The 18,981-nt window shown below is 36.3% G+C and overlaps 1 protein-coding gene across 6 annotated transcripts in view; it reads right to left on the minus strand.

The window, feature by feature from the left end:
* ITCH (itchy E3 ubiquitin protein ligase) overlaps window positions 1–18,981 on the minus strand; it is a 111,914-nt gene that overhangs the window by 42,990 nt on the left and 49,943 nt on the right. For all 6 annotated transcript variants that reach the window (XM_032606736.1, XM_032606740.1, XM_032606735.1 and 3 more), the window contains 4 exons: window positions 12,390–12,435; window positions 3,617–3,774; window positions 1,893–2,082; window positions 512–607 (listed from right to left, as the gene is read on the minus strand). In XM_032606736.1, coding sequence (XP_032462627.1) covers window positions 512–607; window positions 1,893–2,082; window positions 3,617–3,774; window positions 12,390–12,435 — 490 coding nt within the window. The remainder of the gene's footprint in view (window positions 1–511; window positions 608–1,892; window positions 2,083–3,616; window positions 3,775–12,389; window positions 12,436–18,981) is intronic.

The raw sequence follows: 18,981 nt of genomic DNA on the forward strand, positions 1-18,981 counted from the left end.
CCCAGATTTGCTACTGACTTCTCTCAAATGAAAATATTTTTTATTCCAATTATTTTATATAATATAAATGTTAAATGCTTAACACATTCTATCAATATATCCTCATTTTATTAATATATTAATATTTCCCCAACTATCTTGCAATGACTTCACTATTATATATTAGTTTTTTATAATATGAACTTTACCATATATAGGATAGGGGCTATAATTCTTATACAGTTAAAAAAAAAAAAGCTAAAATTAAAACCCTGCAGTTTGATCCAGGTAAAAGTTCACAAAGGAAATGGAATCTTTCTTTAGGTCAGAAATGAGTGAAAATAAAAGTCATTCATCATGGCCAATCAATTCCCTGACTCTCTTCTTTTTAGTATGCACCTATCATAAAACAAAGTAGAGAGAGACAAGATCGACAGAAGAGGAAAAGTAGGAAGGTAGGGAAGATTTTTGTATAGATATAATCTATAGTTCTGAATAAATACTTTTTTTCTTCTTCAATACAGACACTTACCCAGGAGGTAGAGGTTCTGGTCTATCCCACGTTGTTCTTTTTTCAATATGATCTACATAGTAAACTCGCCCATGCTGGTCCACTCTCTGCTCCCAACTTAAACATAAAATTAAAAAGCTGATATGCTACATGTATGAATAGCCTGGTTTTTTAATCCTGTATTTGTCTTCTTCTCTTATATGATGATATTACAGAGCTGAGACAAATAAGCATGTCCGTATATAAAGCAGATACCAAAAGAATTTAGGAATAAAGTCAAGAAATGTTATACTGAGGGTGACACACGGTGGATGAGATTTCTCCTGCAGAAGTATCTGCTCTAAGAGATGTCTTATATTTCTAAAGAGGCTTAAAGCAATGCATTCAGGATACAAAAACTGTCTCAATCTGATCAGGGTATACATAGGACTTGAGTGGAAAAGAAAACTGTAATTATTGTTATAAAATCTGACGAAAGACAGCTGTTAACTGAAGGGCAAAGGACAGTTCTGGTACTAGAAAAACTGAAATCAAAGAATAAGACTTTTTCAGATGTGCTCCTGCACAACGGTACCAAAGAAAAAGGCAATATGAGTATTCCAGTCTCCTTGGTAGGTTTATCCCCAAAGTAAAAAAGACAGGAATAAACCAACAGAGTTTAGAAGAACCAGTCACTTCTAAGAGCACCCACTCTGTTGGAATAAACCAACAAAGTTTCGAAAAACCAATCACTTCTAATCCCTTGCACAAACAATTTTTAATCTGGCTTCCCATGTAGGCTTTCAAAAAGGAAAATGGCCTAACTACCCACATAAGTAATACAGTCTCTTTAAGCAATTAAACTCCACATCATGAGAGTTTTTAAATTTATCACTTAGTCAATTAATTTCTGTTTAGCATTCTGAGCTCTGGATTAATTTGAATGCCACAAAATATGTGTGTGTGTGTGTGTGTGTGTGTGTGTGTGTGTGTGTGTATAACTAATCAGTAGAGATTTACATGAGATTGATCTGTAATCCCTCTCAGTTTCCTAAATTATTATTACTCTGCTATGACTTTATAATGGTAAAAAAATTAAGTGATTTTCCCCCCTTCAAAAGAAAAGACAATCTGAATCAGGCGACTATTTTATTACTTGGTCTTGGTGAACTTTCTATGGCTCAGAGTCCTTCAATAAAAAAAATTTTTTTTTCTTTCACTTTGCTCTGGAAACGAGGGAGAAATTTCAAATGTGGCAAAGCTTTTTTGTTCAGTTTGACTCTAGACCTCCCCCAACACACACATACACACATACAGAGTTATAAGACAGTTTTTTAAAGAATGGAGTTCAGTACTATTTCCCTTATTAATAAGTATATGCAGAAGTCTAAAGAAAACATGTTAACCAAAAGCAATTACTCACCCGGGTGGGAGGGGAGCTTGAGGTACAGGATTTAATGGCCTAGGGCCTGAACCTCCAGATATAGTAAGAGGAATTATTAATCCAGATGTTGCTCCTTCAGATGTATTTGAATTTGTATTCGTTGGTGGGAGAGAGCCTGTACTAGAGCCATCACTTTCAGAAGTGGCAGATGGTGAGCCATTGACAGATGCTTTAAGATTTGAGGAAAACAGAAAAACCATTTTCAGAAATCTAAATTCAGGAGAGAATTTTAACTTAAATAAAAAGGTAGATGATAAATATAAAATTTAAGATATGGACATGCAGATGAAAATTACTTAAGTAAGATAAATAATGGGAAATAGCCAATGGTCCCACTTAATAGGCTTGTTTACAACTTGTAAGGTTCCATTTACTCCATGTCTCATTATTAATTACAAAGCACATACAGATGCTGATTTCTTGATGCCACAGGAAATAACTTTTAGAACAGAAAAATGTTGGTCCCTGCATATAAGTTCATTTAGTAATTTTCCAGATCCTTAAAACTGTCTTTCCTATGAATGCCTACAGATCCGAGACTAATTTTTGGCGTTACCTATAATATGGAAGATCTGACTGATAATAACTATTTTTAAGAATATCACTGTGGGAATTCCCTGGCGGTCCAATGGTTATGACTCCATGCTTTCACTGCCAAGAGCCTGAGTTCGGTCCCTGCTTGGGGAACTAAGATCCTGCAAGCCTTGCGGTGTGGCAAAAAAAAAAAAAAAAAAAAAAGAAAGAAAGAAAGAAAGAAAGAATATTATTGCTTGAGTACATATTACATCTTCAAAAAATACTTATTGACAAAACAATTCCTGGAGGAAGTCACTAATATTGTGACAAAGTAGTATATGATCTTAAAGACTGGGAATATACTATGAACACAATTATCTACAGAAGAAAAGGGGGAAGATATATATTTAAACACAATGTCATTTAATAAAATGATTTGTGGACAACCAATTTACTTTTCTAATAATATTTGGATTATTTTACATTTCCTGTTCACATACTAACAGAGGGAAGTAAAAAGAGATTAAAAGATTTGTTCTGGCTAATCAGGAAAAATAAATATTCCAACTGTAAATGTTTATATTTTTACTATATGAAATGTTTACTTGTGTGATTTTTGCTTTAAAATCTGAATATCATTTAGCATTGTTGGGTTATTTGCTATTTACTGATTGTCTTTTTAAAGGATATAATGAGATATAACCTTGACCAGATCCTTGACTCTATGAAATGCTTATGTCCACAGTTACAAACCCTGACAGAAAGTTGCAATCTTATCTATATTGCCTCTACTTTTTATAGTACACATGTGATTTCCCTTTTTTTTTAAATTTTTGCTGCACCGCACAGCTTACAGGATCTCAGTTCCCTGAATCCGGGCCATGGCAGTGAAAGCCCAGGATCCTAACTACTAGCCCATCAGCGAACTCCCAGCACACACGTGATTTTCATTCGCAGTGGAGCACCTGCCTCAATAACTTCACACCTGGCAGAAAAACTTGGGGAACAGGCACATATTGATTAACTATAGAAAGATCATTCTTGGTCAAAATCTTAAATGTAAAAATTCAGCTAGAAAACCAACCTAAAAGGGTCTCTTGACACTTACCTGAGGATCAATTCCCAAAAAGAATTTTATCATCACGGTACTGAGACCTACATCCCTAGTGTATGGCTAGAATACACACCTGGTCTACGTGGGGTAGGTGGAGGTGGTCGTGAAGGTCTTGGAGGCCTAGAAGGTTTAAAACCGCCATTTGAGAGTGATGGAGAATTGTTCCCATTGACCCTCCTATTTTCACCAGACCCTGCATCCTCAGGATGGTCTGATCCATTTGTGCTCGCTCTGGGTAAGACGGCCAGGAACAGAAGGGAAAAAGAATGCTCTTTGAATTTAACAAAAAAAACAACAGGAAGACCAAAACTTAAAGTTTTAGTAGCTTGAGAAAACCTTCCTAATTTCTGGCCAGCCTTATCAAATACATAAACAGCTCTTATGGTAGTCTTACATATAGCTCCTCAGAGCCCATGTAGAAATATGTGAGGGGTTACTCAATGGCACAGAAGTACTTAGGGGACCAATCAGAACTATTAGGTGTGCTGGTTCAAATTTCAAATAACTCTTCAGAGGCCCTGTATAAGTAGAAATGGAGTCAAATTCTCAAAATTCCAAATGCCTTAGAAAGGGCACTATTTTATCACAAGCACAGATAACTTAATCATCGTTTTCTTGGTTTCCACTGGCTCTTAATATTATTTAGGTATGGGGCAAAGCTGACTGTTCCACAACAGGAGAAAGAAGTACACTTATTTCCCAGGGATAAGTGCTCTCCCTCCATCCCAGCAAATGGTATACAAAATGTTCAAGGTAAGTGATCTAGAAAAGAGGTGCCCAGAGACCTTTTTTTAAAGGAACTATCATTTCTTCAAAGCAATGACATCAATTGGAGAGAAAGGGGGAAGAACACTAACAGGAATGTCAGATACAAAGTTACTGTCAGTTAAACACAGGTGACTCCTTTTCCCAGGGGAGTCTAGTCATTGACTAGAAATAGAAAGCAAGGCATGAGTTAGCTAGTTTGGAGATGCCTTGGCTAAAGCCCTGATATCTACTACCTGGTAACTGGAAACCACTACTCAGTATTAATCCATACTCCTGGACCTCACAACAAGCCTGAATAAAATCTGATAGATTCAAGAAACTAAAATAGAGGCAGTACCATTAAATCATTTTCATACTATGTTTTCCAGAAGTCAAAGTGTGGTATTTGGACCAGAAGCAAGCACAGTACACAGGAGCTTGTTAGAAATGCACAATCTTGGACTCCACTCCCAACCCACTATATCAGAAATAGTATTTTAACAAGATCTCCAGATGATGTGCGTGAACAGCAGGGCATGACAATACTGCTTTGCGGGGTTTCTCAAATGCTTATTCTGAATAAATGGAAAAGCTCAGTAACAGGCAGTCAGCACCCGGTTAGTGCTGACCACCTGCAAGACCAAGCAACCCCAGAATATGAACGGAATGCAGCAAGAGTCAGCTTTGACACTGCTCCCCTTCCCCTAGGTGAAGAGTCATATAACCCCTTTTGAGTCGTAGACCTCTTTGAGACTCTGCGTATTGCCTCTCTATACTATTTTAAGAGGTAATTAATTAGTTTGAAAAAAAGATTCTTGATGCTTTTAAAAAGACAAACAACTGGCAGAATGGACCAAAAATGGGAAATTGAGGTTTCGAGCTCCAACTCTGCTATTGACAAGTTATATGACCACAGAAAAGTTATTTAATCTCTCTGTACCTCAAAAGTGCATTTACCTGGATTAAATGATTCCTTAAAACCTTCTCAGCTATAATGTTCAACTAAATTACACTTCCACTGCTGGTCACGTTTTAGGGATATGTCAGGAAGGGGGAACATTCAGGGCATGAGGTAAATCTGCTACGACAAACAGAAGTACAGCAGAAACTGGATTCCAAAAATGTTATGTTCTGTTGTTGAAGATTAACATTTTGGAGATTTTAACATCCATGCTGCTCACCCTTCTAGTATTTTGGCCTCAATTTCTCAACATAATTACCTGACAAGCTGTGTACTATGATTCCTTAAATTTTCTTGATACTTACTTAGAATTGCTCCTCCTCCTAGACCTTAAACACTGAAATTCCTACAACCTTCATTCCTTCTACTTGCCTCCTACTGTATCTTTTATTCAGTCTCATCATGACTTTAATCCCCTCTCTATCTTCACAGTCCATCAGTTCTCTTCAAGTATCACCTGGGCTCCATCATAGGCTACTTTCCCAAGTACCTTAATTCACTATTGCCCAATACTCGCCACCCCCAAGCAATCTTTTCACTACAACTAGTCCTTCATTTACTTTTCCCACTACTGTTCTCTGGGGTCAACAAGTAACCCTGGAGAATGTTCCAGTTGAGAAATTACATGTGTATTACTAGAGTAAATAAACCAGGTAAAGTACCAAATTAAAGGGGCAGATAGTTCTACAAAAGGTCCTAACAAATCTTATGCTGGGCCTGGTAAGGAAAGTCCTGAGGTTCTCATTTCCAATGACTCACAAGACAAAAATTCTTTTTTTGTGCTGCCTAAGTGAGTACTTTTTTCCTGTTTAAAAAAAACAAAAACAGGGACTTCCCTGGTGATCCAGCGGTTAAGAATCTGTCTTGCAATGCAGGGGACACTGGTTCGATCCCTGGTAGGGGAACTAAGATTCCCACATGCAGCAGGGTAACTAAGCCCACGTGCCACAACTAGAGAGAAGCCGACGCACTGCAATGAAGAACCCAGGCGCTGCAACAAAAGATCCTGCACGCCGCAACTAAGACCTGATGCAGCCAAAAAATAAATATTAAAAAACAAAAATAAATAAAAACAAAAAACCAACAACAAAAACAAATCAAAGCTCAAGTCTCCCAGAAGCTGAAGAATTAAAAATGACAGATGACTATGACAACCTACACCACAGGTTCAATGAGATTAGTGTGGTGGTGTTAAAATTAACAGTAATAAAAAGTTTAACGGTAATCTGCAAGGACAAAGAGCTTTTGCTAGGTCCTATACAGTTACACAGACCCAAGCAAAAGATAGAAAATGTTAATATTGTGCTTCTCTAGTCTATATCTTTTTTTTTTTAAGGTGGCAGAATCCTTCAGTGTATTTTCTTTTTAACATCTTTATTGGAGTATAATTGCTTTACAATGGTGTGTTAGTTTCTGCTTTAAAACAAAGTGAATCAGTTATACATATACATATATCCCCACCTCTCTTCCCTCTTGCGTCTCCCTCCCACCCTCCCTATCCCACCCCTCTAGGTGGTCACAAAGCACCAAGCTGACCTCCCTGTGCTATGTGGCTGCTTCCCACTAGCTATCGGTTTTACATTTGGTAGTGTATATATGTCCATGCCACTCTCTCACTTCGTCCCAGCTTACCCTTCCCCCTCCCCGTGTCCTCAAGTCCATTCTATAGTGTCTATATCTTTCTATTCTAACAAACTTCACTTTCCTAAAGCTTGATCACTTCAAAAAGACTGAGGCAACATGGACTTCAGTTCACATTATTCAACAACTTCAACTGGGCTGTCCATACTGCCTGAAAATCAATCATTTTCTACATCTCTAATCTACTCCTGGCCACATTCCCATTGCTCATTGAAAACTTTTCCCATCTCCTCAAATACCTAATCCTAATTTGTAGATGACCCTGACTCCACCTCTTCCCTAAAATGATGATTATCAGCTATCCTTCTTTTTTCTCTATTTTAAAATTTCTCTATGCCACTAATATCTTCATCTGTTTGTTTCCCACCTCTGGGGAAAAGAAAATCTATCTTCACTTCTTCGAGGCTAATTTGTCTTGTGGGTCTTTGATTTCAGGACACAAATAATGTGCTCTAGGGCTTTTCACCATCATTTAACACCTTTCTTCTCTCTTCCATCATCTTCCTTCTTCTAGATTGTTCCTCTCAGTCACAAGTATAATTAAAACACTTCCTCAATCTTAATTACTCTTCTAGCTATCCTCTCATTCTCCTTTCCTTCACTGTAATTCTTGGTATTTATTCAACTAATGTATTTAGTGCATTTTAATTAAGAGGTTTTCAAAATAAAATTTTCTAGTTATAAAATAAAAATTACCTTCAATCGTACATTCTAGAGATTATTACCATTAAGAGATAATCTCTTGTCCGTCCTTTTGCATTGGCTATGACTGATTATACTATGTATGTGATCATACAATGTTTCATATCCTGGGTTAGTTTATGTTTCTTTATTATTCATTATATACTGAGCATTTCACCCAAATTATCTGAAAACATTTCTAATGACTGTAGAATACTCTATCTTATGGACATACCATAATCTCTTTTTTACGGAAGGGAGTGACATTTTCTATTTCCTTCAGGTAGACTGCCAGAATAGAATAGCTGGGGCAAAGCAGGCAAATATTTTAAACTGAAATATTGATTGCTAATTTAAGAAAAAAAAAATTTTTTTTGGCTGTGTTGGGTCTTCGTTTCTGTGCGAGGGCTTTCTCTAGTGCGGCAAGCGGGGGCCACTCTTCATCGCGGTGCCCGGGCCTCTCACTATCGCGGCCTCTCTTGTTGCGGAGCACAGGCTCCAGACGCGCAGGCTCAGTAGCTGTGGCTCACGGGCCCAGTTGCTGCATGGCATGTGGGATCTTCCCAGACCAGGGCTCGAACCCGTGTCCCCTGCATTGGCAGGCAGATTCTCAACCACTGCACCCAAGAAAAAAGTATTTTTAAAGGTAATAATTGATCTGTTCTCCACCAGATAGATATGAAAATGCCCATTTCACTATAAAGTATTTATATACTTTTAACATTTTAATATATTATCCCATTGCTCCTTCCTTCCTCCCTCCCTCCCTCCCTTCCTCCCTCCCGCCCGCCCTTCCTTTCTGGCTGTGTTGGGTCTTCATTGCTGTGTGCGGGCTTTCTCTAGTTGCGGTGAGCGGGGGCTACTCTTTGCTGCAGTGTGCGGGCTTCTCAATGCAGTGGCTTCTCTTGTTGCAAAGCATGGGCTCTAGGCACGTCGGCTTCAGTAATTGTGGCACACAGGCTCAGTAGTTGTGGCTTGCGGGCTCTAGAGAGCAGGCTCAGTAGTTGTGGCGCACAGGCTTAGATGCTCCGTGGCATGTTGGATCTTCCTGGACCAGGGCTTGATCCCGTGTCCACTGCGTTGGCATGCGGATTCTTCACCACTGCGCCACCAGGGAAGCCCCCATTTATATACTTTTAAATCTTTGTCAATTTGGTAAATAAAAACATGAATGTTCAACAGTATTTCATTTATAGGCCATCTGAGTTTCCTCTTCCATGCACTCACTGTATGTCTGTCTTTTGTACATTTTTCTATTATAAAGGAATAATTTTTCCTCATTATTTGTGAGAGCTTTTTACAATCCGAAGGTACTAATTTCATATTGGTTAAATAGTGATCATTTGCTTTTACATGTTTGAACATACAAGAGTTCTATATTTCTACATAATTAAATGTATTCAGAGATATTTTCTTCTAAAGGTTTTATAATTTCATTTTTAAAAATCAATTTAAAAAACCTAGAATCCACCTTCATTTGGGGATGAGCTGAAGGTCTAACCTGATTTTTCTTTTTCCATACAGCCAGTTTTCCCTGGTTTGATTAGGCTAAGATCTCATTCTCTCCTGCAGTATTTGATAATGTTAAATACACATCTTTTTAAAACATTTTTCTCTTAATTTCTGTGACACTGCTTTTCTAATCCTGTACTCCCCACTTCTAAACCATTCCTTCTTTGGTTTGTCCTCTTCCTCCACTTTACTAAATATAGGTCCCTATGGTTCTGTTCTTATCTTACTTTTCATTCTCCACAAATTTTTGCCTAGGGTCTCAAATTCCATGATTTCAAAGATCATCTTTTAAAATAATTCCAAATCAGAACTCGAATCTCTGTCTCATTCTCATCCCCTGGTACCAAATTATCAGCTAAATGCAGGAGATATAGAATAACTCTCCAATGCTAAAGCCACTCTTCCTCCTATGTTCTAGTTCTGTGGGTGACTCTGCTACCCTCGCAGGCAATTTGACTTTTCTTCTCTCCTGTGCCTCTTGATACTCAATGCCTAAGTCCCACTGATTTCACTGGCACGTTTTTTCTCTACTCTTCTACCACCACTGCTCCAGTTCCAACCCTCATTATCTCTCAGTGGATTACTGTAATAAGTTCCCACAGAGGTCTTCCCACCTTCACCACCACCATACAATCCAAACTACACATTGACTGTCAAATAATTTTTCTTATGGCGTTTTGATCATACCAATGCTCTGTTCAAATATTTTAAAAGACATTCCTCTCCAGAGAAAAAGATTCTAGAAGCCTATCCTTGCAAACCAAAATCTCCATCTGGCTCCAACCTCTGCAGTACTAAAAATAACATTTATTGAGGGATAAGCACTTACATGGGTGGGGGGGGCGGGAAGCCTTCCACTTTAGGCAACAGTAAAACACACTCAGGCTCTGAAGGTAAGGCAGTCCCAGGTTCAACTGTGCCACTTACACTATTAACTCAGGCAAGTTTCTTTCCCTTTCTGAGCCTCAGTTTTCTCATAACCTGTAAAAATACCTACCTCATAAAAATATTTAAGGATTAACTGAAATATCAGGAAACCTGTTCATCATACTGCCTGACACATAGTAAGAGGCAATAAATACAGATTGATTCTACTTTCAAATTCACCACCTGCCATTTCCCACTTTCAATTACTCTATTTTCAGCCAAATACTGAGGCTGAAGATTTCCAATAAAACCCCTGTGTTCTTCCCCACCTCCATGACTGTTTTTCTTCTTTCCACCTAGAACTCCTTCATCCAATTCCCTCAAGACATGCATATCCAAATTATAACTATGCTTAATGGTCTTAGGTCAAATGCCATCTCTTCCATGAAGTTTTTATACATTTTATAGACTGTTTCATTTTAAAAATCATGTATCATTTTCTAATAAATACAAGTAAAAGCAGTTCAAAAAAGAAACAGGATTCAAACCAGCTCTGAAGTAAAAGAGGATGAGATTAAGATCAAGTGACACTTCTGCCAAGCTGTGCAAGCCTAGATTTTCAAGAAATAGACTTTGTTACATAACTGAAAGATTTCCCATAATAGTTTGTTGAAATCTAAGAAATACCTGTATGTCTCCTGAATAGTGGTTCTCAAAGTGTAGAACCTAGTCTATCAGTATCACCTGGAAACTTGTTAGAAATGCAAATCTTGGGCCCCATCCTAGATGTAACAATTTGGGAGGAGGACACAAGGCTTGGCAATCTGTGACTGGGCAATCTGTTGTTGAACAAGTCTTCCAGGTGATTCTAATGTACTCTGAAGCTTGAGAAACATGGTGATACCAAAATAGCACTGGTGGTTAACTTTAGTTCCTTTAATGAGTGATTGTGGAGCTAAAACCTGAGATGAATTTTGAAAACCAATATGGAAACCTGTATACTGTATAGAATTGTCAGTGTGAACTTATCACCACCATTATATGTGAAAAGCAATTAGCTACAAATTAAGTGCTACTATGGCTTTGTTTTCTGCTTCAGTCTTACAAACCCCTGCTTATCTCACCATACATATGTACCTGATCGAAACATGGAGAACCAAGATGCTAATATAATAAGGTCACAATATACAAATCAAAGATTAACAGTCAAGAAGGCACATCCAAAAACAAAATCTTGAATGCCAGGCACCAATCATCTTGGTAATTCATAAAAGTGACAGAAGACAACACTGAGAAATATACAACATCCAGACATGCTATGGGGGAAAGGAGACCAACAGGACTATACTGATGATATAGGCAGTGCTTGAATTACAGTAAAAGAACCTAAAGCTGTTTAGTAAGCTTCTTAAATGACTGGGGGGAGGGGGAGGTTTTGCCTTGTTCACATGCCTTGTAGTTATGAAGTCTGCAAACAAAAGCAAGGGATTCACCATGATTGTTGTGTAGCAACATTTAAAGAGCATTTGACAGTTTACAAAATGTTTTTCAAACCCATCATCTCAGAGGTATGCTCTCTGGAAAAGGCTAATGCAAAGGAATTCATGCTTAACACAAAAGACATGCTCAAAGATTAGTCTGGCAGTCTCATAAACCTAGAAGACATTGTTCCTCAGATTATTTGTGAACAATGATTCACCTGGGAAAATGTAAAGCATTGATTAAATAAATGGCATGAAGCCAGGGCTCTAGCAATGCCTTTGCAAGAAACTTACAGCCGTCTAGAGTAGTTTCATAAAGTATTATAAGAGAGATTTTGCAAAAAAGAAATGAGAGTGGCAAAACAGAACCTTTCAATGCACTATAAAATTCTACCATTCTCACTTATTAATGCAAAAGTATGGGTTTATTAGGCAAAAGAGAAGTTATTTGACCAAAGAAATCTGAAGTATTAAAACATCTTTATGAGGGAAATTTCATGACTTCAAAAAAACTATGAAACAGAAAATAAAAAGAAACACAAGAGGCATAAGTTGTCTTCCAGTCTACAGTTATTAATTTTAAAAACCTTTTCTATTGCTTTTTAATTCCAGTGAGAAAAATTATAGCCCAGCTTTCCTAGAAAAGAAAATAGCCCAATGATGGCCCTGGGATTCTGAACTTTCCTACCTTTGGAAAAGTGCCAACATATTCACTTTTCTATAAGCTGAAAAAGTATTAGTGTTTGGGTATCTCTGGCCTACTCTAGAGAACTGCAGTCATATAAGCTTAGGGTCTTAAATTTTCCATAAATATTTCCTTTCCTACCTTGAGCCCTGAAATTTTTGATACTCATTTTTATATCAATCTGAATTTAAAAGTTTTGACTAAAATGAAACTTATTCATTCTCCGTTGTTTCTTTCTGCATTCTGTGGTATGTAATAAGTGAACTCTTACCTTGTTTCATCCTTGGGTCTGGAGCCATCATCATTCTGTGAAGCACCTTTAACAATAAAAGTTGTACAGAAAACAAGTTTCAGAAAGTGGTTTGCACCTTTTTCTTAAACATGCTATGTAAACAAAACCTTTCACCAAATCTTTCTAGTAAAGAATATACTGGAACAGAGTTAAAGCCCAACATGATATTTAAAAGGAAAATATGATAAATGCTCTTGTGATTGAGAAGTTTTACCAAAATTTTGTGCAAATGATTATTATGTGTAAGAGATGTTAATTAGTCAAGGTATATTACTCATATGCTGCTTCTGCCTTGTTTGAAATATGTCGCGCTTGATTCTAATTCAAATGTATTTTAGTCATCTTTTGGGGAGGAATCAACTACCTCTCCAAAAAAGTGCTGATTACCAGCAGGACGATGATAAAATAGATTCTGAAAAACAGTATATAGAGAAGTTTAAAAAACTATGAAATGCAAAAAGAACTCAAGTTTAACAGTCTAGGTCCATTTAGCTAAAGAATAATAGTCCCTAAATATAGTCTCTAGTTTCAAACAGTGAAATCACTATATTACTCCAAAGCATAATTAATGAACTAATTCATTAAAAAGATGCTGAGTCACCACTATACTACTACTATATCATACTCAGCAAGGTTGGCAAGTGTCTTATCTAGAAATGTTACATTTAAAAAAAATGGTACAGGTAGATAGATAAAATGTGGCATACCTATGCAAAGGAAAATTATTCAATAATAAAAAGGAACAAACTACTGAAATATGCTATGTCACTGATAAACCTGAAAAGACATTATGCTAAGTGAAAGAAGCCTGACACAAAGACTACATACTGTTATGATTCCATTTACATAAAATGTCCAGCAAAGATGAATTTTTAGAGACAGAAAATAGATTAGTGGTTGCTCTAGGCTAAAGGTCAAAATGGGATTTCCTGTGAATAAGCAGGAGGGATCTTACTAGCGAATGAAAATGTTCTAAATCTGATTTACAGTAAATGATTAGATCACTCATTAAATTACTAAAAATAATTAAATTAACACACTTGAAATAGGTAAATTTCATGAAATATAAAATACATGCCAATAAAGCTGTTAAAAATGGTTTTAAAAAACACGGTACAATGAAATACATTTTGGCTGAAAACGGTATGCTTCAATTTTATAAGAATTATTTTTATATGGAATATATTCCCCTAAAATAGCTGATAAATGACATAAATGAAATCAGAAAACCAAAACAAAATATCATAAATTAAAATCAATCAGTGTTCCATTTTTTTCAAAAAATAAGAAGATAATTTGAAATAATCCATTTAACTCTACCAATAATTGCTACTTCTAAACTTTATCATTTACTACAGTGAAGCATAGTACATATTTAATGACATGGACTGAGGCCAGACTGCCTGGGTCTGTATTCTAGGTTCAACATGTACTAACTTTGTGACCTTAGAGGAATACTATTGATTTTCCTGTACCTTTTACCTCCTGTATAAAATGGGAACAATAATGATGCCTACTTTCATAGAACAGTTATGAAAATTAAACATTTAGAACAGTGCCCAGCACATATAAGCACACCATAAATATTAACTATTATTGTTTCCTGACATTTACATTTCAAAGTTCAAACAAGGGTTATTTTTGTTCAATCTTTTATTTCACTTCAACACAGAGTAAAGCCATAACTATGAAATTTATGACATAATTTATTTAGATCTAATCTTGTGCTTTCAACAAGAGAATAGTTAAAAAATATAAATCTATCCAACACTTATACAATGAATGTCCAAGAAGAGGAAAAAGGCTGTACTTAAGTTGGCATTTTATAAACATACTGCTGTTTAAATGTATTCCCAATCCAAATTTCCTCCAAAAAAATAAAAACCTGATCAGATTTCTAAATACACATTTTATCCAGAGGACACTTTGTTAGAAGATCAACAAAGATCTCTTCTATTCTACTGAAAAGGATCCTCCTGCCACAGAAGAACCAGCTTTTAGATGAAGCAATTTAACACACTATTTCTACTACTTGGGTGCCTAGCAATCTCAAAAGCAAAATGAACAAACAAGTGAACTGATAGTAGAGCAAGAGCAGGGTGCAGTAAGCAAATGTGAAAGACAGGGTTACCCTGAGGGCTCTGAGGTGGATCAAAAACAAGGTGAGGGGGCTGAACCAGAGACATCCACATTAGGCTGGGGATCCTGGAAAGGAGCTAAAGTATTCCCAGGTAGGTGACACATCCGGCACTAACAGAAGCAAAAGAAATTTTCTCTGGCCAAAGAATCCCCAACTTATTAGGCCCTTAAGATTCCCCCAGACTAAGATCAAATATAAACTGGCAATCAAAGAGCCACAACATATAAGAAAACAAGCCTCAATGAAGGAGAGTCAAAACATTTATATCCCCAAATATTTCTGATACTGGAATTTTCAAATGGAGAATATAAAAAACCTACTCATCAAAAGAAAACTAACAAGCAAGAAATAAAAAACTATCAAAAACAAGCATCAGCAATTCCACTCCTAGGTATATATCCAAGACATGCACAAAGAAACTTGGACACAAATGTTTATAGCAGCATTATTTATAATTCATTAATAGCCAAAAGGTGGAAATAAGGCAAATGTCCATCAGTGGACAAATGGATAAAAAAAAATTGTGGCATATATACACACAATGAAATATCCAGGGAATTCCCTGGCGGACCAATGGTTAGGACTCCGCACTCTCACTGCTGTGGCCCAGGTTCAATCCCTGGTCGGGGAACTGAGATCCCACAAGAGACGCAGCATGGCCAAAACAAACAAAGAAACAAAACTAATATGCTAAGCAAAAGAATCCAGACACAAAAGGTCACATACTCTATGATTCCTTTTTTATGATACGCTCAGAAGAGGCAAATCCATAGAGACATATCAGTGGTTCCCAGGAGATGGAGGGGAGGGGGAATAGGGAGTGATTACTTAACGGATAATGGTTTGGTTTTGGGGGGTGATGAAAAAGGTTTGAAATGAGAGGTAGTGGATACACATCACTGTGAATACACTAAATGGAAATGAATTGTACACTTTATAAGGTTAAGTATCTATTTTGTAAATTTCATCAAAATTAAAAGAATAACAAAAAAGAGGCATATTTGAAGAAACAATAAATGTTGTAAAGCTGAAAATGCACCTGTGTCATATCCTAGGAATCCCACTCCCAAGTATACAGCCTACAAAGACCCTTCAACCTATGTACCAGGAGACATATATAAATACAAAAATGTTCGATGTATCACTTATGTTCATTATGGCAAAAAACTGGAAAGAGCCCAAATGTCCTTTGACATAAAAATGGATAAACTGGGGCTTCCCTGGTGGCGCAGTGGTTGAGAGTCCGCCTGCCGATGCAGGGGACACGGGTTCGTGCCCCAGTCCGGGAAGATCCCACATGCTGCGGAGTGGCTAGGCCCGTGAGCCATGGCCACTGAGCCTGAGCGTCCAGAGCCCGAGCTCCGCAACGGGAGAGGCCACAACAGTGAGAGGCCTGCGTACCGCAAAAAAAAAAGGATAAACTGTGGTATATTCACCCAATGGATTATTATACAGCCATGAAAATAAGTGAGTTACAGACACAAAATGGATAAATCTTAAAAGGCAACACTGATATTTTCATAGAGCACAAAAGGACACATGCATATGTGAAAAAATTTAAAGCAAGGAAAGGATAAATTCAAAGTTCAGAACAGTGATTATCTCTAGGAAAAAGACAAGGATTGATATAGGGAGGAGAACATGGGTGGATGCAATGATATTGTTCATATTCTAATTCTTAAGATCACACCCGGGTCCCTGGCAGTGAGAGCACCAAGTCCTATCCACTGGACCACCAGGGAATTCCCAATACTTCCATTTTTAAAGTAGCACTGATAAAGATTAAAAAAACGTAAGTGTGTAAAGGAAGTTTTGCTGGCTTTTTTGTGATGTTAGTTAATATTCTGAGCAAACATTTAAAATAATCAATCAAATATAAGTCAAATTTTAAAAAATACCATTACAGCAAAGTTTCTCTCTATAAAATAATTAGTTGGTACCCAGACCCAGCGGAGGTATAGTAATTTCAAATAATATTTGGTATAGCAAAAAACTTCATCTAGTTTCTTAGAATTTATTTTACTGAAAAGAAACATTATAATCACAAATGAAAATGACTATTTACCCTAAAATCAAAAGAAACCACAAAAACTAGAGTTTAATGAGAAAGACTGGGAAAGAATGAGATAAAACCAAAACAAAATGGAACATACACAATAAGAACCGGAGGTCACATATGCCAACAACTATCCCCAAATTAATTTTAAATACATTTCCAGAGCATCCATGGTAAAGAATAAAGATCTTTACAAGAATATGTTCCTATTTTATTACCATAAATTTAAAAGTAAAATAGACTTTTATTTCTCTTTAGGAAAACTAATGCCTTTGATGATGATACTTTTCAGTGTTTCTTGTTGAATGCCATATTTGGGAAGACAGGTGTTAAACTAACAATCAACCACCACCACCCACCCAAGAAGTCAAAAGAAAAGGAAAACATCAAGACAAATTATGTAATTACTTCCTAAACAGAAAAATAAGGAAGAGTATCAAAGAAAATGTTACAAATGACACTCTCAGTTGGGATATTAAACTTGTTCCCTGAGTGAAGACAGTGGTAGGGGAGGTAGTATGGGAACATAAAGCTCTCTGGTTTTTAAATAAAGCTTGAAGTGGGAAGAACAAACAAACATAGTGAGTAAAATCTGTTTCACCTGAAAAAGAGTTTACTTATATAACTGCCATTTTTAGAAAATTTATCCACCAAAAAGAATAAAAATTTTATCTACCAAAAAAATGAAAATTTAACTATCAAAAGAGATAATGCTATCTATCTTATTAGAAAAATCTTCACAGTATATCTAAATATATAACAAGCTATTATTTGGTGACTTTTAATACCAAAATTCAGACAGATCTTTTTATAAGCATTATTTTTAAATTAACCAAAAATATTAAAGTCTAAAATCCCATGAGTTCTTCCACAAAAACTTTTTTGTTTTTTAATTAATTTTTCATTGGAGTATAGTTGATTTAAAATGTTGTATTAGTTTTTGCTGTACAGTAAAGCCACAAAAACTTGACTGAACACACAGAGGGGAAAAAAACACTAAAACCCTGTAACATTAGAAAAATATTAGAATACAAAAGAAACCAACCAAACAATGCTCAGATGACAGAAATTCAATTTTAGCGCTAAACTCTAATTTTCATTTCTGGCTTATAGTTAAAGTTACAGAAATGGAATCAATCAAAAAACAATACAAGTGAAGTTCCCACCACAGATGCTGTGGACTTAATTGGGTTTTCTTTGCTTACTTATAACAACTCATGATTTCATTTAAAGTTCCTAAGTTTTTAACTGTAGAACGGAAAGTATATTGGAAAGAAAAGGAAACCAACAAATATTTGTGTTTCAATCTTGACTCTGCATCGCACTTGTTGGTGTGATACGGGACATACTACTTAAACTCTCAGAGCCTCACTTTCTTTTATATGCAAAATGTCTTACAAAATTGTGATGGTTAAATGAATATATATGTAAACACACCAACACAGTGCCTGGCACATGGTAAACATTGAACAAATGGCAGCTACTGTATGTGGCAACTCTAGCCCTAAAATCCACTGTGACTTCCCAGTTAAAACCTCTCTTTACTTCAAAGAATGTGTCAATTATTTTCCTACTTGAGTCAAAAACTGGTTACATAGAAATGTCCACTTCTGTAGGAAACAAACAGTAAAGTCATAAGTATAATATGCAGTTTAGAGTCTACTCTGAAATATGAAGGCTGACATGCTTTACTTTTGTTAATTATTAAATATTCTGCATTAGTAGCAGTTTCAATTTGTAGGAAAAAAAAACTTAGGAAGCTATAAATACTGAGGTTTTAGAGCAGTTTAACAATGTAACTTAACTTTTATTACCTTCAGGAATTCCAATTTATAGAAAAATATAACTATTACAGAGTTCCTGTGAATAACAGTCAATTAAGATGAACATGTCAACTGTGAAGCAGTATAACGAATTCAGAAGTTTCTTTCCACCCTCATTAACCCCAAAGAACCAAACTGGAAGACACACCAGGACTATCTTAAGGGTTCTGCTATTAAAAAGGGTCACGAGTTAGAAAGGAAGTAGGAAGTCTTCCAAAGTAGGAACAGAAGTACAGCAGCACCTGACAACTGCAAAATGTTTCATAAGGCAGTTTCTAAGTAAACAAAAAATCTTTGTCAGACTAATCAAGGAGACCATTAATACGTGCTTTGTCTTGGGGCCTCTACAATCTGTGTTTCAAGTGAAAATACACTTATTAGCACATTAATAAGGGTTGGAAATATCTAAAGGGAATCCACTGAGAAGTGGTTTTAATTAAGCATGCTAGCTGTGCAGGCACTAACTCAGGTGCTAGCCAACTTCTTTTAATTACAGCTCATTTATTTCCTTTAACAAACATGAGTAAATCATAAACTGTAAAATATATCAGC

The sequence above is a fragment of the Phocoena sinus genome, chromosome 15 (assembly GCF_008692025.1).
Source record: "Phocoena sinus isolate mPhoSin1 chromosome 15, mPhoSin1.pri, whole genome shotgun sequence".
Taxonomy (NCBI): Eukaryota; Metazoa; Chordata; class Mammalia; order Artiodactyla; family Phocoenidae; genus Phocoena; species Phocoena sinus.